Source organism: Apostichopus japonicus, chromosome 3 (genome assembly GCF_037975245.1).
Source record: "Apostichopus japonicus isolate 1M-3 chromosome 3, ASM3797524v1, whole genome shotgun sequence".
In the NCBI taxonomy this organism is placed as follows: Eukaryota; Metazoa; Echinodermata; class Holothuroidea; order Aspidochirotida; family Stichopodidae; genus Apostichopus; species Apostichopus japonicus.
Window position 1 is genome coordinate 15,816,743 of NC_092563.1, and position 25,764 is coordinate 15,842,506.

General features: G+C 39.1%; 2 protein-coding genes across 3 annotated transcripts; both read left to right on the plus strand.

The window, feature by feature from the left end:
• Positions 1-25,139, plus strand: LOC139964738 (eukaryotic translation initiation factor 2-alpha kinase 1-like). Of its 2 annotated transcripts, XM_071966675.1 has the most exons (15): positions 1-165; positions 11,061-11,189; positions 11,662-11,745; positions 12,954-13,081; positions 13,491-13,592; positions 14,743-14,889; positions 15,317-15,397; positions 16,314-16,950; positions 17,420-17,526; positions 18,305-18,425; positions 19,283-19,362; positions 20,182-20,322; positions 21,009-21,107; positions 21,631-21,681; positions 21,715-25,139. In XM_071966675.1, the coding sequence occupies exons 2-15, from the start codon at positions 11,108-11,110 to the stop codon at positions 21,847-21,849; spliced, it is 1,995 nt and encodes a 664-aa protein (XP_071822776.1). In that variant the 5' UTR covers positions 1-165; positions 11,061-11,107; the 3' UTR covers positions 21,850-25,139. The 2 variants fall into 2 exon arrangements, with proteins under 2 accessions (XP_071822776.1, XP_071822769.1); XM_071966668.1 differs by having other exon boundaries at positions 2-165; positions 21,631-25,139.
• On the plus strand, positions 5,394-9,847 carry LOC139964750 (uncharacterized). The gene is made up of 3 exons (XM_071966688.1): positions 5,394-5,704; positions 6,437-6,709; positions 7,425-9,847. The coding sequence occupies exons 1-3, from the start codon at positions 5,396-5,398 to the stop codon at positions 8,184-8,186; spliced, it is 1,344 nt and encodes a 447-aa protein (XP_071822789.1). The 5' UTR covers positions 5,394-5,395; the 3' UTR covers positions 8,187-9,847.
• Positions 25,140-25,764: the final 625 nt, after the last annotated feature.

The window sequence follows — 25,764 nt, forward strand, 5'->3', positions numbered from 1 at the left end:
ACATGCACATGTCATTGGAAAGTTAGTTGTCAAGAAGGTTGAAGCATCTTGCTCTTGGTGATGCCGAAAAGCTTCGTAGGATCAAGTCCATTGCTACTTATTGCCTGTATTCTGTGTTACAGACTTCGTGCTGTGTTAACATTTTGTCCAATATTCCAAGCATTGGTGAGAATACTAATTGTTATGTTGTCTTTAGTCTCAAGTTCTGGAAATTTCCTCATGCTCAGGCCAGATACATAAATTTCGCGGATTAGGCTAGGGCTATAACATAACACTAACATTATATTAATAAAATTACTGGCCTAACAACTGCTAGTTAATGATAGCGTAGGCCTAGACTACTGTATGTTATTGTTAATAGCAGGCAAAGTCGTAGCAATATTTGGTAAATGTTCACTCTATTAAGATCAGGGAACTCCCTGGGAGTAGTAGGATAGCCTTCTGCCACTGTTATCGTTAATTAACCGTATGTGTAACCATGGGCGCATACATGAATCTGGATCCTTTATGTCAATTAAGTGAAGCTAAAAAAAGAAAACCCATTCCAATAATGTAGGGCCATATGACATGCTCCCTTATAGCACTCAATCCATACAGTACTCCTTGAATGTGTATGCCATAAGCAACTTATTTTAATATGATCCGGGTAATTTCAGAATACACTGCAACTTAGGGCGTTTTGAGAGCGATAATACATTGTTTACTATATGCCTATTGACTTGTGGTCATAATTATAATCTCTGAGATTCAAGAGTTGTGGGGTTATTTTGCAATTTTGCAAATCATTTCATAGCTAACACATTCCTGGTGGAGCAATATGAACAACGGAATTTAGCAAGTAGTACAGTGGTGTTACGTCGAGGTTGACATTATCGTCTGGGCATTATGGTCGGTAATAGTCGGTTATCGTCTTTATAGTCGGATCGTCGAGCAACACTTTAATCGTCGGGAATCTCAAGCAGCACTATTATAGTCATGCAGCGCGAGTATCGCCGGCTTGAAATACACTATAACGTCAGATTATCGTCAGTTAATCTGCAGTATCGTCGGTAAGGTAGAAAGCTTAGAGGAAACGAACAATAGGTTGTGGTTTATGCTTCCAGGAGCAACAGCCACGAGGAAGAATGGCTACTAACAATATGTCAGACAGTAAACTAATTGCAAGATAATTCCTTGCAAGAGGACCGAGGCCATGACCAAACACTACTGTACTGTATATTATCAATGCCAACATACTGTACAAATCTGAATATAGGCCTAACGAAAATATTTCAATTTTGAATGCCTTAGTAAATCATCATTGATTTTACGGATATATAATACATTACACCATATGAACATCAGAAATACAATCATACTTCCCAGTATCAAGCACGCTGATACATTCCCTACCGCTGAAATACACCCTATCCATTGGCCGGTCTGACCGGCACATAAACCTTTTAACCCTCGACTTGTTTGAAATATATATTTTCTTTTCTAAAAGTATTCCACGATCACTAGACAGCCCCCTCCCCCCCCCTAGTATCGCAACAACCCATCACAACAACCCCTACCTACCCCTACTCCCCCCCCCCCAGTTGCCTAAACTTTGCAATAGACTCGTATATTTACCTTGCAAGGTACAAATATCCAGCAGCAGATAAAATTATGATAAATCCAATACGGTCCAGAGTAACAATATGCGAAAATCTAACTCCCGTTCGTATTGCTAAATAAACGTTGGTGTTACGAGAAAGGCTAATAAATGTCCAGTTGAAATTAATTGTATCCAATGAATTTATCTTGGCGACCTGCCAACTTTTACTTCCACAGCAAATATAACATGAGTACCGCGTAAATGGGTCAACGAATAACAGGTGGCTCTAAGAAGACCCTTCGTTTCTCAAGCTTTGTCACTGATCTAGATATTAACCGGGTCAGGCATAGGGTTGGGCGATATTTTCTTTTTACCGTCACGATAAATAGTTCAAAAATTATCGCGATATTGCGATAATTTTTCCTCTAACAGAATTAGCGTAAGTGTCGAGCTTTGAGTGGACGGAGAAAGAGAGATATATGGAGGGGACATTCAAAGAGAATATCTGAAAAACCTTACGATATTTTGCACAAATATTGGTACTTAGATAAGCGCTTCCTCACAATCGAAGAGCCGCCCCGAACTTCGCTCCGCTTACGTAAAACTTATACATATATATATATAAAACACGTGGAAAAACCGAGTTTTTACACACATAATTCCCAGTGACATTGGTCACAAAACAAGTAGGTCATCGACATTCGAACTTGCACAAGTTCATTGCACCATGGGAACAAAACAAGACATTGAACATGATGGTTCATTTTCCCGCCATCTAGACGCCGAGTGTAAATTTTCGTGTAATATGCAAATTATGAATGGTACTGTTCAGCAAGGTTAAAACTTAACCTAGTTGCGACACATACAACTTTTGGGAAGTTGTTGCAGCTGTTGTAGAAGTAATTTTTGTATCAAATGTAAAGTACTATCAGGCGCGTATCCAGGGGGTGGGGCGTTGGGCGCGAAAGAAAGAGAAGAAAAAAGGGGAAAAGGGGGGGGGGAGAGAGAGGAGGAAGGAAAGAAAGGAAAGGGGGAAAAGAAAGAGAAAAAGGAGAATGAAATCCAATAAAGCCCACGGGCACTGTTCTGTGTCGATATCTAGCGATATCTAGGGATGAAAATCCCAAGATCTTCCCTAAACAAGGCAGATAGAGAATCGAAGCCTTCAGTGTGTAATGAACTTGAAACTGTGCGTCTTTCGAAATGAAAATAATGTGGGGCAAAGAAGTGAACTCCTATGGACTCGGACCGTACTGAGCCGATGGCCCTGGTGGAATTATTTTTCTTTTCACTCTGTTGGAAACAACGGTAATTATATATAAAAAATGACACAAGAAACGCTTAAGTAATACTTTATTATTTCTTCAAAATGTTGCCAACTATCCAAGTAAATTTATTCTCCGTGAAACATAACCTCTACAGCTGTAAAAAAAAAAAAGAGTCGGGGAAAAGAAACACTGAATACTGAACCCCAATTAACGAAAAAACAGTTAAGTTCTATGCCGGCAAACACTCTACCTGCGTCCTCTGAAATATCGCGTCATGAATTACTATTTAAGAAACGGCTGTTTCAAACATCTCAGTAATTCTTCGGCGACTTTGATCCCTATTCATTGAGCACAATAGCATTTCATGCGTATAAACTCGTATAGGGATTATACGAGGTGTCAACGCGGCATGTATCATTTAATTCCATTTGAAATTATCACAAAAAAAAGATTTTTTGTTGTAATGCATTAGTTCTCTTGTTTGTGTATAATAACACGAACTTCTTAACCGCCGAGGTGTTAAGGCTATTGGCATTTCACTGTGCTAAGATATACACGCATCTCACACGTTAGTCATATTATTGTCATTATTCAAACTTTTGATATGTCCTTCCTGTACGTTGATTCCCCCCCCCCCCACGCTCCCCACAGTTTATTATTTACTCCTCGTTATTTAATCCTCTCTTTATCCTTCTACAGTTTATATTTTTTCCCTGGCTTATTTTCTTCTCTCCCTCTTTGTTTACTAATCCGTTTACTTCTTTATTTGTGTTCGCTCTGCCCTCTGTATACCTACACTACTGTAGTACAGTAGTTTGCCTCTTGTATTTCCTGTTACTCGTCTTTGCGTCCGAAGTCCCTACTAGGGTCGAAACTAGACCCCCCCCCCCACTCCTTTTTTTAACATAATGACCAGAAATAACAGGGTTTTTCTGTACTTTGACGGGGCGTAAAAAAAACTTAGTTTGTAAATGGCGATTTTTTTTTTCAACTTTATTAGGAAGCTAGCACCGCCCCTGACATTATAATCCGAAATCAGTGCTCAGGGTAAGTTGTTATCCTGCCCCACCCCCCGGGGGTAATATTCGGTACTAAAAATGAAAGCCTTAATTTAAATACAAAGGATGAAATACAAGCATGTTTGAGGGAGGATGTTCATCTCTTTCTGGAATATATGGTGGTCCTTAAAAGAACCGTTTTGTTTGTTACAGACAACTTAATACTGTGTTGCCTCTCCCCGACTTTCGATGACCGCTGGTATTGCCTTCTTCAAGTTGTTGATGTAGGTTCGGCACTTTTGTGGGGTCACCCGCTCCCTCCAGAACTTAAGAATTCCTTCCACCAGTTCCTCCTTCTTGTGTGGCTTCCATTCTTTCCGTAGGAAAGTCTTCAACTCATGCCACACCTTTTCGATCGGATTTAGGTCAGGGCTCTCTGGGGGAGTCTTCCACCATGTAATATTGGTTTCCTCCATGAAACGTCTTGCGTACAGACTGGTGTGTTTTGGGTCGTTATCTTGCATCAGACGAAAACCTTCTGGGAAATTTTTGCGACCGAAAGGCAGAAGAGCTTCTCGTAAAATTTCCACGAAGAACTCCTGACGCATTATCCCATCGAAGATGAAGATGTCAGTAGCCCCCCGCTTCGAAATACCGGCCCACACGTGCAATTTGTATGGGTGCTTCGGTTTTCCTTTAAGTTTAGGTTTTGTGCCTTTACGGTGAAATACTATCCTGGCATGATGATCTAGCTCGATTGAACATTCGTCAGTAAACACAACGTCATTGTAAGTTTCATTCGTTAGGGCCAGTTCTCTGATGTGTATCAAACGCTTGATACGGTTTTGCCTTCTGATATTTTGGGCAAACTGAGTCTGCTTAAACACCCACCCAAGTTCAAGCTTCTTCTTCCTGATAGTGGATGTGGCGAAACTGGTGCCCGTGGCCTTGTGTAATTCTCGGCGAAGATCTGCTGAAGTCAACTCGTCGTTGGTCTCCATCAACCCATCAATAAGTTTAAGATGCTCTGTAGTCATACTTCGTTGCCGTCCACCCCGCTTGTTGTTTTGCAGGTTACCTCTCGTACGGAATCTCGCTATAATGTTCTTCACGGTGTTCCGAGATATCAAAACACCAGAATCTTTAAGTTCTCGCCAAATTTGTAAAGGTGGTTTTCTTCCGAGAATTGCCGCACGTACAATATTCAGTCGTATATGCGTTGGTACTAACTTGCCTGGCATATTGTATTCGAAGGTATAGCTCAAGGAAAACTGAGTTACAGTATGAAATTACCCTTGCAGAATGAATGCATGTAGTGAGCGAACCTGGTTGCGCTATTACGGAACCACATGCTAATCCCCCTATTGATGTTTGATTGCATTATGTTAACAAGATAAAGCACTGCCTAAAATAGGCAGAAAGTTTATTGGCGGTGTCATTAAAGTAATTACTTTGTATAAAGCAAAGAACTTCGAGATCCCTGCTACCATTCGAATACAGTTTCTGTAGAAGAGAGCCAATACTGTGTACAGTAGTATTTCAACACCAACATGATTTCAGTAAAGACGTCAGTACAAGCAGTGGATCCTGCATGTGGAATCTGGCTCATCGGAAAAGTTTTGGAGGAGAGAGCCGACGCCTTCAAAATTCGCTGGGCGAACTACAGAGTTACAGATTGGGTTTCTAAAGAAAAAACGAGACTGCCCGTGCCAAAGCGGCAATGTCGGCTGGAGAGTGAAAATTGGAAAGAAACCCAACCGCAGTTCTATCAGAAAGGTGAAGAAGTTACAATAAAGAAGGCGGACGGAACTTCTGGGGAGGTTGTAACAGTCGAGGAAAACGACCCTTTTAACTGCGTGGTAAGTACCAAGGATTTACAGTCGCACCCCCCCCCCCATCGCCAATCGCCCTGAAGAACTGTACACGTAGGCCTCTTTACCATTTCGTTATGATAGTGTAAACTTGCTTTAAGTCTTCCTCTGGTTATTTTTTAATCTCAATACAGTATCTCGATAACGATATCACCTTTTATAAAATCTAACGTTAATATCTTGTTAGAAGAAAATTAATGGTTTTTGAACTTATACTTCTTTACTCGTCCAGTGAAAGTAGGGGGTACAGTAGGCGGTTTACAATATGTAACGCAACGTATAGTGGCGAAGCACCTCGTAATTTCTTATAGAAAGCCCGAGAAACATTGGCTTAGAATATGTTCCTGTAATTAAGCAAAATAGCAACTACTTTGTATATTCTGCTGCTTAGTTGTCTCGTTCTCAAATATAATTTATTTTTTGTCGCGCACGTTAGAATTGACCTGATCACCATGTACAGTATATATTGCATCTATTTTTTTTTTTAAACCTTGAGATACGGCCGATTTTTAACGCTTCATTTGAAAACTAAATCTTAAAGACTTTTTGGGCCTACAGTGTCTGTAGCCTAGAATCGACAATTCAACAACAATTTCTTTCAATTTTTCACCGAAAGCCCGAGGAACATTGTAACTACAAATATTCTTCTTGATTGTCTCGTTCTCAAAATGCGTTTTGTTTTTGGCGTTCACCGTATCGACATTATATATATCCTTCCAGATCTATGCCAAAAGCAGAAAGCTAAAATATGAGTGGCTCATGGAAATGAATCTGGTGGAATCAACGGATCGGAGGCAACCGTTAGTAATGATTGTAAACCAGGGAGAGGGCTCAACCAACCGCAGTAGTACTGTTATACATCGGGATGTCGTCAACCACCAAAGGGACCAAGAAAACGAAACCCCGCGAAGGCGCCCCGCACAACCTAAGAGAGCCACGTCAAGCAAGGCGCCGTCGACGACGAAGAAGACAAGGACGCTGGTGCCCAAAAAGGTACGATGAGCTATCATTTTGGTGGTTACGAAGTAACTTACAGTAAATCCTTCAATCACACCTTACCATTTAATTCCTTTTGATAACCTGCTCGGACACAGCAAAAAAATTGGAAAGAAGTATTTATATAAATGTGACACTGTGTGTATACAGCGTACTGTACATTTGTAAAAGAGACGATTTGAAAAGTTGAAGTTGTTAACATACTGTAAAACGCATAATTGAAATTTCTGCGTAAAGAGTACAGGTTCCAGATAGCATTACCTCTTTCTCCTCATTAACGATCAACATGGCAAAAGAAGATAAATTGATACGATGCTATTCATAGATGTCCTCATTATACACAATTGGGTGGAACTTATTCGTTCCTATAAAAAGCTTTGTGGGTTTGAAAAAGCCGATCAGTTACAAAGTTTAAGGTGATTCAATTATAAACAAACACCAGTACATAACAAGGACCACAGAGACGGGTGGGGGCGGGGTAGCCTCCTCCATTTTTTCTTGCTATGTAAATTTTGAAATGATCACCTTATTACCGTGGACCGTTTTTCCCTAGAAAAAACGAGATTTTTTCGCTGCAGTCCCTGTAAAATGATTCTTTACTCAGTACACCTACAGTAACTGTTAAAGCAGAAAAACACACGGAACGTACTTGATTAAACGATGCATACCTAATACAGTAACCTTCATTTTGTTTATTCATTTGTTCTAACAGATTGCAACGAGGATAGCCATTGGGCCAGCAGCCCCAGGGGATGATGGAGGTCCGCCACAAGCAGAAGGGATGGCATATGGATGCGCAGATGCTGCCACAATGGCGATTCAGTCAGTGGTATCGTCAGCCACAGCAGAGGGCAATCCCCTACCTTTGCCGGATGAGTGGTCGAGGGCTACTCCAGCCTTTGGTTGTTCAGCAGTGTGCGACGGACGATTTGCTGAATTAACCATGAAGATTTTAGCGCAGTCCGAAGAGCTTGCAGAGTTGAGGAAGAGAGTGGATGAGATGGAGAGGAAGCAAGGGTCAATACAGCAGGCACCAACATCTTCCCCAATGCCTGTACCTGCCACACCGCCACCAATTGAGCTTTCCAGTGCAGTCGGCAATGCGTTACTTACTCTGTCTTCCTCGCCCGCACCCGCACCCACACCACTGCAAGAGCAAGATAGCCCCATCCATGTTCTCTTGGCTAAATGTTGCCAGGATCGAAGGCAAATGGCGAAACTGTTGGCTGTGCAATATTTTACGGCGGAAGAGCGACTACATGGAAATACGTCAGGGAAGCGTGGCAAGACCCAACTTGACCAACACCGCCTACAGAAAATACGACAATCCATCTTCGATTTTGCACCGCTACCGACACACCAGGCAGAGGAAGCTGAGTGGGCACGGTTGAAGACAACCATCGATCTCTTCAACAGGCACTATAGGCAGCAACTGCGAGAGAAGGCTAATAAGACAGTACATAACCTTATCTAGTTGTAATGTAACCTTATCTAGTTGTAATGTAACCTTATCTAGTTGTAATGTAACCTTATCTAGTTGTAATGTAACCTTATCTAGTTGTAATGTAACCTTATCTAGTTGTAATGTAACAATTTTCTGTGAGTTTAAACTGAACTTGAGCACAAATAATATCTTTTTAGTTGTCTCCTACAGTACAGGTAGTTGTATGTTACACAAAACAAGATCCATTTTATTCATTCTATATTTAAAGAATGTTGAACAATTTACTATAGATGCTTCTAAAACATTCCTCAATACGTAAAATAAATGAAAATAAATATAGAAGTTATGAGTGATATAAAGTTTACAAAATATGAAAGGTGTTGCCTCAGTAATGCGTTTATTTTTTCACTTAAGAATAACATGAGTGTGATTTTTTGTGTGCTATTATTTATACGCTATTTCGTCAAACTTATACATTTTTTTCCTCACTCAGTCGGATCATATTGGACAAGCTCCGAAATTGTACTGATATAAAGAGTGTACTTACAATGCATTTTAAAATTCGATTTTAAGTTAATCTAAAGTTGCGTAATGTGCTCTGATGTCAGTCTATTTGGTTCAAAATAAATTTTCAAAAATTAAATCTTCTCTCAATACTTTTCAGTGTCTGTAGTAAAATCAGTTCATATGAAAATAACGATGTACGCTTAGGTCTCTGTTTAAGCACGTCACCACCCCCCCCCCCCATCCCTCCACTTTCCCTCAAGCTTTCAAGTCGACCCTTGGATAACGCGCGTGGGAATTGCTGCGGGTGTGTTTGATATTCCGACCATTTAACTATGTAACATTCAAATGGCGCCGCGGCGTCTGCATTGCATTGTCAGGTCGTAACAACAAAATTAAATGGAAGTTTAAATCTATTAATTCACAGTTAACATTCTGGATAACATCGACTTAATTTGTGTTCGGTCTGCAGATGTTTTATTCTTCACCTTATGGTGCCTTTATATTGTAAGATATTGCCGGTAAAGAAACAAATCTTTCATCAATACTATATTATCGTTAGTGGATTGCAAACATTAAACACCGTTGCACTCGGAAAGGTACACAAGGTAATTATTTTGTTACAGGGAAAGTAGTAAAACATTAGGCTATATATATGTGAGGTGTTACATTGTTTTGCATCGAAGTTCGTGCATGTTGCGATAATACTGTAGACAACTTAGGCTAGGCCGCCTAGCAATGTACAGTAAGTTTAGAAGCGCATTGTCTTTAGTTCATCAACAGGCTGTAGGCCTGATATCGTCGGGGCTAACTGACGCTATTGACTATAATTTTAACAATAGCGATCGATTTAATCCTCTCATGAATGGTCGGTCCGCAACTTGGGCTAGGCCGCTTAGCAGTGTCAGTTCAGTGCAGTAGTTCTCTTTAATTTATCAACTGACTGTAGGCCTGGTATCGTCGGGATTGTTCGACGCTACCGACGGAAAATTTAACAATAGCGATCGATTAATCCTTTCATGAATGGTCGGTCTGCATCTTGAATTATCGTCAGGCTAAAACACCTGTACTTTAGCATTATATCGTCCGGTAGAATTTTTAAAGTCGGATCGTCGAAATTGAAATTTATCGTACGGTATAGTCTGTATAGTCGTGTAGTGTCAACCTCGACGTAACACCACTGTACATGTGTACTGCAATTTTCAATTCCAAAATTTCTAATTTTGGGAATTTTCTTTCAAACAATCAAACTGAAACTGGCACACACATAGTTTATCAGGACTGTACACAATGTATACAGACATGAGAAACAGACGACAGGATTCATTGTTCCTAAGCAACGTTTCTGCATGTAAAAAAGCGTGTAACTTAAATAGAAGTGACCGCCTACCACAATCTATAAGACTCTGGCATTAGATGCTCAAATAGCAGCCAGGGTCTGCAGATTGAGCCTTTTGTGAGACAGCAAGTAAATCTAAACATCGTTATCATCGAAACCTAAGCAATTATTATCAATTTTACCGCAAATACTTGTTATAGTGGCGTTCCATTGTTTATGAAACATTTATCATATCGAACTGACAAAGGGTTTAATAATATGTTAGTTGTGCCTGGGAGCATGTCACATGACTCTCCATGGTTGGTACGTTTTCCTGCAATGGATTGAGAGTTCGAGATCATATTAAATTTGATGTACGTAGCCTAAATTTATTTGTTAGCCTACAGTAGCATCATGGGTAACACAAGAGTCAAGACCACAGTAATGCAAAAACTGTCAATCAGGAAGAAATATATCCTATCCCTTACCACGAGACAAAATTGATTATAATACAGTATATGTATATATAACGTTTCCTGAAATTCTCTTGAGAGGAAAACACAAACACAGCTTAAAGGGTGTGAAGACTCTCACAAAAAGGAACGTCTAATGCCGGTAATCTGACCTAGTTTCGAATGAGGAGTTACAAAAGTGTTAGACACCACCATTGATCCCAGAAAATACACACACAGCTTGCTACCGTCGGTAATTAGACACTAGTGTACAGTCATTACATACAGCTGCGGTCAATAACCACAGCACAGTGTACAAACAATACAGCGATGGACAGCTTCAGCTAAAGATAACAAGGTATCACCTTTCATTACTGTCTGCATTTTGTAGCGACAAGAGAAAAGCTTCTCTGGCAAGCAACGGAAAGTTAACTTTTTAAAGATGGCGGCACGCTGTTTGGGGCGAGTATTCAATGCCTTTAATTAACGTTGGATTTTTCAAGATAAAATTGCAAAAGCAGCTGACTGGTAGTCGAACACCCAAAACAATTAACCAAATATTCAATGCCATATATAAACCAAGAAAATGACACACTAATCATCATAATTTTCTATCTTCTTGTTCTTCAGAACAATGTGAAGGATGTATCAGGTTAAGCTGGTGCCTTCTTGTCAACATGAGTTCCAAGCCAGGGGTAGATGATGAAGATGTTGTGACTATTACTAACTGCAATTCATCTGCTAGTAATAGCAGTGGAGGTACTTACAAAATAGAACAGAAACTGTTTGCTAGGAAAAGTAAAATGACTTTTGTGTAATGTATGAAATGACGTAAACATTTTAACCTATAATTCTATTTATAATATATACAGTAATACTTCAAATATTTTTAAATGAACAACATGATTTCTGTTATATTAAATACTGGAGAAAGTATTAATGTTAACAAAGTTTGATTGAGGACTTGAATATGGGTACAGAGAGTTTCAATTTATACACAGTATTAAATAGCATTGTAAAGTTTTAATATTCCTGACAAGAGGACGTTGGCTCAGCTGATGTGAAAACCCTTCTTCATCATATATATTTTAAGTGTGTACATTACTGCCATAGTTTTGTACTATAGTTTACAAATGAAATTGGAATGTCATGAAATGGAGAATGGATCAGTCTTTGTTAAAGTTTGTTATGACATAAACATGTAGCTATTTTGACAATTGTTTTCCTGCAGACAAATCGAACGAAAATGAAACATCGAAAGAATTAAGTCGAAGATTACCTCCCATTAAAGCCCAGGCACTTAATGGATTTGACGGTATGTTTCCAACATGACCAGTGTTTTTCTAAAGTTAAACACTTTAAAACATGAGGATATTTTAGTATACTGTACCTTGGAGTTTTATGTCTGAAGTCAGTTTAATAATTACATGAAATGGTATTTTATCCTAAAATTGGCCAAAATGATCAATTTTGTTTTGACTTGATTAAATTTTCAATTTGTAGGGGGGATGGTTGCAGGAGGTTTGGTGACCAATGAATCCTGATTTTATGATTTTAACAGCCCACATTCTGCACATATGTATCACTTGAACTACAAGAAATCTATTGTGTGGTGCTCACATGGATTCATTTTAGGCAGGTTTGGGGTTGGACACAAACCATCTCAGACTATGTGGGCATTGTTCTGCTGTTGCTTTGTCTGAGAAGATTTTAAAGGTGGTCACTTCCAGGAGAGTATTTTTGCTTTTTGAGCACACTAAAAATTAGGATCACATCTCAAGAGGAGAAAAGTAACAAATTACATTTGTCTCTGTGGCAAGGTTCTTTGATACTGCTGAAAGGTCACCATGTCAGGATTTCTCCAAACATGTCCACTTCTTCAAAGTGAGCATCAGGGTTGAGTTTAAGAACTTAAAAATATGCCCGGACTTGAGGAAAAAATTGTCTTCTATTTTGGCTACTTCTGACAAAGTTGTAGAAGTATTTGGAAAAAAAGGAATTATTCTTTTTTACAGAGTCTTCTAGATTGTACCTTTTAATTTAAAATCTGGTACCATTTTAATGTAGGTTCCTTTCAAAGTCAATTTTTTTACTCATGAAGGGAAGAGGCAATCCCTCAAATTAGACCCCACCCGGCCACCCCACGGATCACCGCACAATTATCCTCTTATCCTCAGCTAACATTATTGGTAACCTCATTAAAAAAAAAAATTCCAATGATTTGGGAGTTTATGATTAAGAGGGAAGTAACATAATTGGATTTGTTTTTCACATTTGCTAACCTATGGTTGATGATTAAGCCAGAAAACCCAGAGGCCTGAGATATGCTTCAGTTCTTTCCTGTGGAAGATCTAATCCCTGTAATACTCTGCTCGCAAAATAAACTCCTGGAAAAGACCACATTAGTTATTGGGATTGCTCTTTTTATATCTTCCCTTGGTATAATCTCACAGTCAGCTTTGTGTTATTTATTAGTTACTTATATGTGTGTAATGCTTTGTTCGTCATTCGTTCCACACCCAGACTCTGACTTCCTCCTGGATTCACCCCCAGAGGGCCTCTCTGCGGGTGACATCCGTTGGTTGTACAATTCATCGAAGGGAACTTTCAACGTCTTCTCTAAGATGGTTGAGAAGAAGAAGAGATATGAGGTGAGTCTTGTAACCGTGGTAATGAACAATTTATTCTAAATTGATCTCTAAATGTAGCCCATCTCAGACACAAACTGTTTCATCTTTCACCCAACCACGTCGATAGTCATTTCTCAACGCATAAAACCCTTAAACCTGAACATTATTTGTGATTGTGATGACCTTTTTCATTCAGATGAAAAAGGGGGGGGGGGGGAAACAGCAATGAAAGATCCTGTTAGTCACTTCTCATGTCCAGTGTTTTAGAGTCAAACAAACAAAAACAATTTATCTTTAACAATAGGAACTGTGGAAATGCCCTGCAAAATTACGTATTAACAAAATTGTGGCGTTGTATAATGCTTTTCAATATCTGGAAGCTAGTACAAATGACCATGGTCTGTATTCAAAATTTTCTTCATTCTCACAGCAACAAATTGTTCTGCCTGTTCACCAAAGTATACATAACAGTGATGAGTCAGTTGGCTTACAACTACATAGAAATATATTTAGCCAAGCCTTTCAAAACTTGGTAAGTCTACTCTTGATGTTGACACATGAAGGAGTACTTGTATTCCTGTCTGGTATTTCCTGCCTGTTTAGTAGGTTTTTTACCATGACAAAGCATAAACAGATGACTTTAGGCAGAATTTAAGATTTCCATTTGTACCAGTCCAAGAAAAATGAAAAACGAAAGTATTTGAGCACTACTATAAAGGTATCTTATCACTATTCTGGTTTTCAAGATATGCTTCTTTAAAGGTAATGTTTTAATCTCTGGAATGCTCCTTTAAGGCTTACTTGTTAAAGACATCGGCCATCAGTGCAGGCCTTTAATGTAAATATTAATCTATTGTTTTATTAATTCAAGCATCTCGACCAAACCATGTTCTTTCGACTTCCTATGGCCAACCTAGCACCATCAGATGACATTCGACACCATTTGCTCTAATATTTACATATTTTTAGGCCATGGTCATTTGAGACCATAAATGTCTTATATTTTTTGATTGAGTTTAATGTTGAATCTGAGGTGCTGAAAGTAAGGAGTGAGCCCTCATTCATTCAAATGAAAAGGTGGATGGTTGATTGAGAGCAGATCACAAGATAAATAGTTTTGTTGACTGGGTGCCATTGTATGCATGCTTTTCACCAACAACAGTTTTGGTTCAAATGAAAACAGCATGTGCAACCAGGGGTGAATAGAGGAATTTGCCAAGGGAGGGGGGAAGTCTTCTAGACAAACTATCTAAGCGTAGGGCCACGATGTGTTGGCGCTTAGTGTACAAGAAATTTTGGCCAAAAATGACTCCCAGATTGCTGGCACATCCCAGGCCTTGTTAGTTGCATCTAAGCACTTTTATTTTGAAATTACTAGAGATATCATAATAAAATACAAAAAATATGCTCAAGGGGGGGGCTGTCGCCCCCTCCGCCCCCCCCCCCCCCATCGGCTAAGTGCCTGTGTGCAACCAATACAGAGCTTTGTCTATTTAGCCAGAACAGCAATTAAGACACTCTTCCATAAACCATATGAATTCACAAAGTGCAATTGTATATGAAGTGACAGCCAATTGATTTGGTCAGCTTTCAGTGCAGTGTTACAGAATGCAATGCAATTTCAAAATCTTGTTTGTTGAGTCGACTTGTTAAATTCGTTTACTCGATGACCTATTTTGCAGACCATCAACAGAAGCCTTCCTCTAACATCATCTCACACCGCTTATCTTTCAAATAATGAGAAAGTTTACCTCCACGATGGTCGTTACAAAAGTGAATTCGATGAAATAAGGCTCATCGGCAAAGGGGGCTTTGCTAAAGTCACAGAGGTTTGTATGAGTAGAGAATCCATTTCCCTAACCGTGGCTCAAAAAATGTACACTGCAGTTTGAATTAATTAATTTTCTGAACGACAAGTATTAAAATCCATTTCCCTAACAGTGCCTTAAAAAGTGACACTGCAGTTTTGATTTAATTTATATTCTGAACAAGGAGTATTAAGATTGTAACAATTCAAGTAGAGTAGATTCCCCACCTACTTTGCATATCTCTAAGAGTTACAGTCAATCATAAGGGGCTGTTACATTTTTTTTTCTGGGAAAGGAGTCGAAGGTCAACATTACAGACACAATTTGCATACATATAATCACCTTTCCAAAAAAAAATTCTCAGTGGGTACAGAAAGTTTTATGTTTGTTTTTCGGAAAAAGACGAAGAATCCTCGCGGAATAAGTTGATTTGTTTCATTTCACGCAGGTTCTCCATAAAGTAGACAAACAGCATTATGCTGTTAAGAGAGTAACCGTGAAGTCACCAGGCAGCATCACATTGGAAAAGGTTAGTATTTTGTCTCTTAGTTTTGAGAAATTCAGGAATTAAATCAATCCAAGAAAACTGACTGCAAGATTAATAATTAAATTTGAAAAAGTCCTGCTAAGAAAAAAAATTTGTTTTGGCTGTAAGAGGATTCTAAGTAGTACCCTAAGAGTAATAGCTCTGTGCTGTACCAACTGAGTTATACATCCCTTATAAATTGGTGGCAATCTCCCCAAATAAACATTTTTCTCTGCTCGAATGGCCAATCAAAAACCCACACATACTGTAACTGGGGATAGAACCACAAGTTCATTGAATACAACCCAACATGCAAGAGAGTGGCAAATTGAAGAGAAAATTCTGCCTTATTTATAATGTAAATTAGTAAATTAACATTACAAACTGACTGGGAAATGATAAACAAAATCCCAGAAAGGGGAGAGAAATCTTTCTCTTAAAGTTTAAAAAAGGAATTTGATTGTCACTTTCAACTATTTTGAAGGTCACAGCAATAATGTGTCATTCCTTTCTTGGACAAGCTTGTTCCATCATAGGCTAGAATGTACCACACTTTTTGTAAACCTGATCTGTATAGCCCAAGAATCTGCTAGAAAGAGCACAATTGGTCACTTATGATCATACTTTTAGATTTCTTTTATTGCCCCATCTCAAAACATTTTTGATTGGTTAGGATATAATTTTCTTTTCTTGAACTTCCTCGGTATCAGAAAATAGTTTTGATCATTAGCAGACTGGGGTTCGACAAGCTGCATCATAATACAATAGTTAGCAGACATCTAACATATTCAGTACCTTTGTTAGTAAATCTATGTACCTTTGTACAATTAGATAGTGTTGTTTTTCAAAATTTGCTAAAAATATCATCTTCAAGTGTCTATTTACGTTTCAACTTTATCTGCTTGTACATTTCCAACAGCTTTCGCAAGAAGTCACCATCCTGGCCAAGCTTACGAAGACACCCTGTCACAGGATCGTTCGTTATCACGCCGCCTGGCTGGAAGAGGAACATGCCTCGGGGAGCGATGCAGGGTCTAGTTCAAAGAAGGAAGATGAAAAGGTCCCATCCCTCGCATCGTCATCTTCCTCATCTTCTGAGTCCTCTAGTTCCAGCTCGGAAGAAGACAACCCAGAGCATTCTGATGCTTCAATCGTCTTCGAGGCGAGCAAAGAGACATCGTTCGACAGATCCAAGACAACGACGGTCAACGGGTCCAAGACGGGCCAGGTGTCCTCCGTCATTTCATCGAGCAGTGTATCGAGCGTGAAGGAAACTTCTGTGTCCCAAGCGGGAATTTATTTCTACGAGAAGGAGGAAGAGATCGTCCAGACGGATCAATATACCTATAAGTCCTTGGAGACTAGGAATCAGAAAGGTGTCATGGACAGAGAAACATTTAAAAGAGAAATAGTGGATGCTGCCACCTTACGGCGACCACGAAGACGCCATTCTTCAAAGCCTCTGACCAAATACGTTCTTTACATTCAGATGGAATTGTGCGGTAAAACCTTATCAGAATGGTTGCTGGACCGAAATGATAGTTTGCTGTCAGGTGGTAAGGATGAGTACTTTTAAAAATAATAATAATTATGATAATAATAATTTACATTTATATAATGCTTAATACAGCGTTTCAAAGCGCTTTAAAAAGTAGGAAAGAGACAAAGGAAACCAAGGATTAAAAGAAACTAGGAATCAAACAGAAATGGTTTAAGTTGTCTCTTGAAAATACAAAGGGAGGGAGAGTCAGGAACGTGAAATGGGAGTTCTTTCCAAAGGGAAGGAGGCGCAGTGACAGAAAAGGCACGTCGCCATAACGAGTGCGGTTACGGGTACAGGTTTACTTTTAATTACATAACATCTAACAACTCGCCATGTGATAGCTACAATTCATCATTGTGTGTAGTGGTTGATTCCCTACCAGTATTTATCCAATGATTTCACACAATCCTTTGAATTACAAGAATTTCGCTATTGTCATTTATGATCGATCGATTTCAACCTTTTAATCGTCTCTTGCATAGGTGCGTTCAGCTGTGTGAACTATGGACAAAATATCCACATCCTGAAACAGATTCTAGAGGGTGTCCACTTTGTACACGAACAAGATATATTGCATCGAGACCTCAAGGTAGGAAATACTCTCGTAAAACCAGCCAGACTTTTAAAGAATTTTTTCATTTATTTTTTTGGAAAGAGAAGCTCTTTTGATGTCCTTGTAAGGAGAAGGAGCAGAAAGAAAAGAAAAGAAAAGATTAAAAACTGGAGAAATGATAATGCGGTTTGTTTGGGTTTTGTTTGGTTAGTTGATTAACCTGGTGAGGTAGAGTATAGGAATTGAAGAAACGGGATGGCCATCTTTAAGTTTTCATGCCCCTGTAGGAGACCATGATTTGATGAACATGCACAGTGTCCCTTGAAATCTCAGCTAAATTAATTCACAACTTATATACAACTACTGTCAATGGACGTTTTATTTGAAGAATTGAAGCGCTTGCAAAAATATCACTGGGATAAAAAATATATATACGGACAGCACATTTTCATAGAGTAGGAATTTATTTTCTTACAGCAGTGTTTGCATTGTTTCTTGTGGGTTTTTTTTATACACAATATGCCATCATAGTAACAGTTGCATGATTTTTAGAAGCTGTAAAGTCTTCAGCAATGAATTTAAATGGTTGATGCTTTGTCAACATGATAACTGATTCCTGGTACGGTTCTTTATATGTTGCCGCATCAGTCAATAGATAATCCTCTTCATTTTGGTGTGCACAAGTTCATGTATATAAACATGTATGGCTTACCACACTATGAATATGTTTAGACATGGTAACCACTAAACGTTTTCGATTTCTGGTTCTCTTTCCCTCTCCTTATTTGTTCTTCTCGTGGGTCTACCATCAAAGCCCCTGAATGTCTTTCTGACTGAACCTCAACTAGAAGTCAAGATAGGTGACTTTGGCCTGGCAAGAGAAGTCCTATGTCAGGAGGAAGAACACGTGGAAGCCGTCAACCCAAGGACTGTTGGTAAGCTTTAGAGTTATACAATGTCTATTAACTAACTTGATGTGCATACAGTAATAATACTGAAGGCACCAGTTGCAGGGAAACAAGCATTCGGTAGTGATGCTGAAGGCACCAGTCATATGGACATAACCATACAGTAATGATATTGAAGGCACCAGTCGTATAGACAAGCATACAGTAATGATACTGAAGGCACCAGTCGTATAGACATAACCATACAGTAATGATGCTGAAGGCACCAGTTGTATGGACAAAACCATACAGTAATAATACTGAAGGCACCAGTCACAGGGATCTCTTACTTGATTTAATTCTCCTAAATAATCCCAACCATCATATAGCCATTTGTAACAAAGATGTAGGTGAGTGTAGTATGCCCCCCCCCCCCCCCCTCTCAAACAGTTTTTGCAATAACTTCTTTTCATTTGTTTTGGAGTTTATTAAACATCAATTGGATGTACCTTCATGGGCAAAAAAATAATGACATCACATTTGTGAAATTGAAAAGGACACCAAAAGCTATGATTGTGATATCACATCATGGGACCAAAATGGCAACCCCCTTCAAAACTTGACTAAACTTGAGAGGTGTTATAAATCTAAGACATGAAGTCATTTTTTTCTTTTGTCCTTCCTTTGTGGGTGGCATGTGCCCCATTCTAAGCAATTGTTGTCACATTCGGTTGATCCTTGGGTCTATATCTCCCTTAAAATGTTAAATTGGTGAATGATAATAATGATAATAATTGTCATGACAGGCAACATTGTTTTCCTGTTATACACAGATTGTTTGTCGTGTACCCATCTTATCTTCTTCATGCGTCCATCTTCATCTCCCCCCCCCCTTTTCCCCACAGGGAGACAACTCTCCACTGATATCGGGACTTCCCCTTACATCGCACCAGAACAACAACGTGGCGGTGATTATGACAGTAAGGTAAAGTACCGGCACTCAGTCCTCATTCTGATCGTAAAATTACAAATAAATGCCCCTCCCCCTGTAATCGTGAATATTCATATGCATTTCCTCACTGATATGTGAGATTTGTTTGGAACCTGTCGGATGGCACATTGTTTATCAGAGGAAAGTCGAACGGATTCGATAATGCAAGTGGCTTTTCCTATTTCAGTATCTGTACAAAAGTCAAAGTGAGAAAGGGTTGTTTTAAAAAATAGAAATGAAATAAAAATAGTAACTTTTCTGCAAAAATGCTTCAATTCATAGCTGCTAAAGTGAAAGTCACTCCAATAGGAAACTTCTCTCCAAAGCTTACATGTAATTCATTTTCGAATCTTCTTTGTGTATTTTTGTTATTTTGTTCTTATTTTATTGATTTGTTCTTGAAATAAGCATTTGTGATTATTTTGTTAATATATGTTCAGCTGAGTTTTAAGGAAACTTCAAATTGAGGGTTACAATATAGTATGAATAGAGGACTGGATGTGCATGTTGTTAAATAATAACCAAGATTATATTAGTTTGTAAATGAATGATTTGCAGGACTGTGTTTGTTGTTGTTTGAAAAAAAAAAGTAATACCAAATTCTATTTTCTGCCTAAAATTAAGAATTCACAACTTTCTACACACTGATTCATACCTCTTTCATTTCCTGTCTATATTCACCCAAAGGCCGATACTACAGCTCAGGATTTAAATTCAGCCAATCAGAAACAAGTATTCAGTACTTTCTGCAAGTCACAAATTGTACACACTAATTTATACCTCCTTCATTTTCCTGTCCATGTTCACCCAAAGGCCGATATGTACAGCTTCGGTATCATCAAATATGAGATGTTTCATCCGTTCAGGACTGGGATGGAGAGAAGCATTTGCATCAAGATGCTGAGAGAAGGGGGAGACATTCCAGAAAAACTGAGATCATGTTGGCCAGAAGCGGTAATCATCACATTTGTGTTAGACAGATCGAAATTGTACTTCTTTGCATTTAGGAAAACTGTTCTGTGGACCTAGCTATGGTTATTTAAATTATTATATACACCAGTCGATGACCTGGGTGGAATGTGGAATGTCGCAGATGAACTCTTTTCGTCATGAAGAGGCCAGAATTCTCAAGATCAAACACTGATTGAAGTCTGATTCTTAGATGTCCCTTGTTAGAAGTCCAACCTTCTCTTAGAGTTAACCATCGGAAATGGGTTTTTATTGACACAGAAATTCCTCCATGTGTTTAGGGCTGGTGGTTTTGTTTCATGTTCGACAATTCATGAAAGGAAATTGATTTTATCATGCAAATCATCCATAATTTATTTGAGATTGTTCTTCAGAGAGTTCACACCCTGTTCCACTGCCTCATGCTAAGATAAGGAGAAGTAGTCACAAGGGTGAACTACAGACAGGGTGAACTACAGACAGGGTGAACTACATACGTTAGATAACGGTTGCGTTTGCACTTCCAGAACCCTTTCCAATAGCTGTTTTGATTATCGTTAAAATTATCCATTAAAGATGATGGACTTATTTATTTCTTGCATTTTCTTGGACATCTTTTCAGAAGCTTGCTCACTTTTTCTCATTGCATTTGGATGCCACATAATATAACAGTCTCTTTGTCTGCCCCACAGGCAAACTTGATTGAGTCGTTGACCAACAAGGATAAAATGCTCCGCCCCAGTGCATCAGACGTCCTTAAGTGTTGGGCCTACTGTGACCATAATCAGCAGGTAAGCGTTAGTTTGTTGTTAATTTATGTTCAGTCACTAATTAATTAAGTTAAGTTCCTAATATGTGTGACCTGTACTGTGTAATGACCTCTTACCTAAAGTGACGCAATAATCATGAAAGCACTGAGGGGCTGCCAAACATGCCTGATGAACATATTGTACTCAGTGGCTGGATGAGTACAATAAGACTACTTTAATGGTTCGCATTGCTACAGTTTTGCAGAACTAAAGCCGTGCTTTAGAAAAGACAAGGTTTAGGTGCTTAAAACATCTACCCTGACTTTAAACTTGGACAATACGATTCAAAAGATCCTCTGAAATTGTGTTCGCTATTAGTGATCAGCTCATGATACCTTTATGATCTGTAGTGATAGACTGCAGCTAGTCAAGTTTTGTAGTACTAGATAAGACAGATATGACACTGCCCTCTCTATTTTTTTATTGGGGTGAGGGGGTGGGGGAGGGACGGGGGGAGGGGCTAGAGAGCCTAATTTTTGGGCACATCATTTGTTTTTCTGCGCAGGCACAGGAAGCCTTGCAGACACAGCTGAGTCAGAGAGACAGCCTCATCACAGAGAAGGACAAAGAACTGGAAAAAGTGAAAGAGGAGAAGGACAAAGAACTGGAAAAAGTGAAAGAGGAGAGGGACCAACAGAGAGAAGAGAATGAAAAGAAGGAGAAAAGAATAAAGGAATTAGAAGAACAATTGAAAGCCTTGCAAATGAAAGATAAGAATAGCTAAGATACAGCTGTCATATCTATAGTGCAAGAAGGACAAACAGTAGCAGTTTAATGATATTGCTGAATGCACCAGTTGCATGGAGATATCAATCTGGTAATTTTGCTGAAGGCACCAGTTGCAGGGACATAACAATTTGGTGATGTTGCTGAAGGCACCAGTTGCATGGAGATAACCATGTAATGATGTTACTGAGGGTAAACTGGTAGCATGAACATACAAGATGATGTTGAAGTCACCAGACGTAACATTGTGGTGATGTTGATAAAGGCAATAGCCACATGATCATAACAATATTATAAAGTAACCAAAGGCACCAGTTGCAGGGACATAACCATAAAGTGATGTTGCTGAAGGCACCAGTTGCATGGATATAACAATGTAATGATGTTACTGAGGGTAAAATGGTAGCATGAACATACAAGATGATGTTGAAGTCACCAGATGTAACATTGTGGTGATGTTGATAAAAGCAATAGTCACATGATCATAACAAGATTATAAAGTAACTGAAGGCACTGGTTGCAGGAAGTAACCATAAGGTAATGTTGCTGAAGGCACCAGTCGTGTGGACATAACCATACAGTAATGATGCCGAAGGCACCAGTTGCAGAGACATAACCATAAGATGATGTTGCTGAAGGCACCAGTTGTATGGACATAACCATACAGTAATGATGCTGAAGGCACCAGTTGTATGGACATAACCATGCAGTAATGATGCTGAAGGCACCAGTTACAGTGGCAAACTGATGATGAGATGCGTGGATGATATGGTGATGAAGCTGAAGACAGCAGTTGCATGACCTCAGTAACTGTGCCAATGGAGCTTTCATATCAGTAAATCTGAACTGACGGTACCAGTCAATGCTTTGTCTTCCTGACGCAGCTGCAGATACCAGGGAAATAAGTCACACTACTCGTGACGTGACATGACTAAAGGCACCAGTCTGATAGTCATAGCAGTACCAAGTATGTTTTGGATTTACCAGTAAGATAGACGTACCAATTCCATGGAGTAGCTGTAGATAGGAGCAGTGGAGGCTATGGGTAAAATACCTCAAAGGTGGTATCCCTTTTCATATTAACAAAAAAGTACTCTGTTTCCATTTTGGTAATTTCAAAATGTGCACTATTGCTATTTATAAAGTACTCTTTCAAAAACGAAAGACATTCCAATAACTGAAGTATGTGGTAGAGATCGCACAGAGGGTCCATGGTATCTTACGTACAAGAATGTCACATCTCCAATCAGTCTATTTCAGCAGTTCTGTTTAATTTTGCTACTAGGGCCCCAGAATTATACCGGTTGGATGGAGGCTTGGCACTAAGGGGCCCATTGGCACTAAAGGGACCAGACTTTATCAGAGTCTCAGTTTACTTCGATAGATCAACGGGCAGGGTGGGCCGATTGGGTTATCATTTCAAAGGACTTCAGGGCCCGCATAAATCCAGATACGTGCAAGATAGTAGGCTGTTTTTTTTGGGGGGGGGGGGGGGAATTGTTGTCATAGGCCGGATAGAAATCTGCTTATTAAAAACCTGTTGGCTATGTGCTAGTTAAGTTTAAAAAATGATACATTTATTTTTTGTCTTATTATCAATTTTTTTTGTTAATGTAATACAAAAATTGATATTGGACTGTACCAGTATAAGGGGAGCCCTCACTAACATTCCATAGAATTTATTGTTCAAGAAAAGAGTGTATATCATTTCAAACAAGCTCAGAGGAGTAAGAATTTCATGCGTCTTTTCTCCTCACCACTTCACTGGTCATTATCCATTGATGTCCAATCTAACACCTCTTAGTTGGTCACAATTTAAAAAAAGAAAAATTATCTTATATTCTGATGACAATTTTGATTTTTTTATTGGTAACCCTTAACTTTGGCACTTCCTGCTTTTACAACTTGGTTTTGGGTGTTTCTTTTTCAATTTCATGAAAACAGGTGGTGGATTGTATGGACATTTTTTTTTTCTGTTTCTAATGATAAGTTGACTTAAAATGTGCTTGTCTGATACGCTTTGATCCAATGATGCAATGGTTTGTGGTGCTGTAATATGAATGATATACTATAATTTGTTTAATTATGTCTTCGTATTAAATGGTGATGACTATTTTCTCCATCCCATACCCATTCGCGTAATTTGATGGCTGACAAAGTGATGTTTGCTGTGGCAGATCTAGGACTTAGTAGAGGGAGGTGGAGGGGGGAGGGCGGAGGGGTGAGTGCCAATGAGGTAGTTGAAACCAATTCCCATGTATGAAAGGGAGTCCTTCCTCAAAAAACACAAAAACATGTTAGACATGAAGAGGTGTGGAGGGGGGGGGGGGTTGAGGCATAGTTAGGCTAAATTTATTGTGTTAAGAACCATTTTTGTGTGGTTGAAGAGGGGGTGTAATCATTCCCCCCCCACCACCACCACCACCAACATTGACTCCCAGATTTGCACCTGGTATGGATTGCATGCAGGTTCATTTAATCAGATAGGGGTGGATCACCCTCAGACTAGCAGTCTCCCAAACTATGTGACACAATCCCAAATCGTAGAAACTTGTTAGAGTTGGTTTTAACATTGAATATGTGGGTTTTACATTACATGTGTGGGCTTTACATAAAATCTCTAAGTAGGGAAAGTGGTATCAGTTAAAAGAAGGACCTGTGAAGTCAGTAAAATCATAAATTTCCAGTGGATTTATATTGTTAGTGTTTGCTGTGAAAATTATTTTAAGCTAAGTGCAATGTGTAGGTGACAAGCATAGGTTTGCCTTTAAGAGGCCGTGCAATCTTTATCGTAAACAGCTTTGTCAAAAGTATTCAATATGATGAGTCCACTTTCTGCCTGTGCTTTTCCCTCCCTCCCCCTCCCCGTCCCCTATTTTGTTTTCATTTCCTTTAGGAGAAAGAGATGGTGTTTGTAGTCTGAAATAAAAAATATCCATTTGAAAAGAAAGATTGGTTTCTTTTGATGGAGTGATCGGATAATAGAGGGAGGGGTGGGGGAGAAGGGGTGTTAAAGAGAATATGTACCAGGTAATTAAGTCTTAAAATTTATACATTTTGCATTCTCAATTGCCCTGCTATCCAGTGAGGAATCTGTATGGTTTTATTATGTGTGTGCAAAACTTCATTCCTTTGTCAACATAGGTTGGTTGTTTGTTTCTTTTCGAGTTAACCAATCTATGTTGAATAGCTTATAAATGTATTGATAATTGTTATAACTGATAAACGTCATTCAAAACTATGAATGAAATATATATATATATATATATATATGAAGACAAGAAAGAATGGTTGCTTGATAAATGTCGTCTTTTATCTTTTCGAAATGTTATTCTAAATGTTCTGCATTCTGATTGGAAACATAACTACATGTTGTGATGACAGTATGTTGCAGAGGTTAACAGTCGCTCCGCAATCTCCACAGGTGTAGGGACGGTGGACAAAGGATGGTTGGGGGGTTAGGGGTGGGGGTTACTTCCCTCCACTTTTGTCATTGAGAGAAGTAGTACCTTCTCACCGAACTTTCATAACTACGGATGCACTTCGGCGTTGCTGGATCATCCTTCTGTTGTGTCGTTTGTATTAAAAACAAAATCATTGATCGATTTACACATGCAGGGATGTGCTCAGGAATATTTGAGTGCCGGGCAGATTGTGCGGTAGTGTGATCCACACCCTGGGAGAGGGATCTCATGGGTGGGGTACCCCCTCCCCAATGGACAAAATTTGCACATGAAGTATGCTTGGGTGGTTCTATTTTTCCTATTCTGTGCCATGTATTCTCACAGATTTTGGTTATGGTAACATTTGTTAAATTATCATCAAAAAAGTGTTTAAAATACTGTTTGTGCTGGGCGGCATTCAGAACTGCTGGGCGCAGCCGCCCAGTGTGAGCACATCCCTGCACATGAAA

What these genes read in the sequence shown, in the direction of transcription:
- LOC139964750 (XM_071966688.1), top strand. Translation starts at nt 5,396, where the DNA reads ATGATTTCAGTAAAGACGTCAGTACAAGCAGTGGATCCTGCATGTGGA. An exon ending in ACGACCCTTTTAACTGCGTG is followed by an intron (nt 5,705 to 6,436) that starts GTAAGTACCAAG and finishes ATATCCTTCCAG; the next exon opens with ATCTATGCCAAAAGCAGAAA. An exon ending in GGACGCTGGTGCCCAAAAAG is followed by an intron (nt 6,710 to 7,424) that starts GTACGATGAGCT and finishes TTGTTCTAACAG; the next exon opens with ATTGCAACGAGGATAGCCAT.
- LOC139964738 (XM_071966668.1), top strand. Translation starts at nt 11,108, where the DNA reads ATGAGTTCCAAGCCAGGGGTAGATGATGAAGATGTTGTGACTATTACT. An exon ending in AGAAGAAGAAGAGATATGAG is followed by an intron (nt 13,082 to 13,490) that starts GTGAGTCTTGTA and finishes TCATTCTCACAG; the next exon opens with CAACAAATTGTTCTGCCTGT. An exon ending in GATCATGTTGGCCAGAAGCG is followed by an intron (nt 20,323 to 21,008) that starts GTAATCATCACA and finishes TCTGCCCCACAG; the next exon opens with GCAAACTTGATTGAGTCGTT.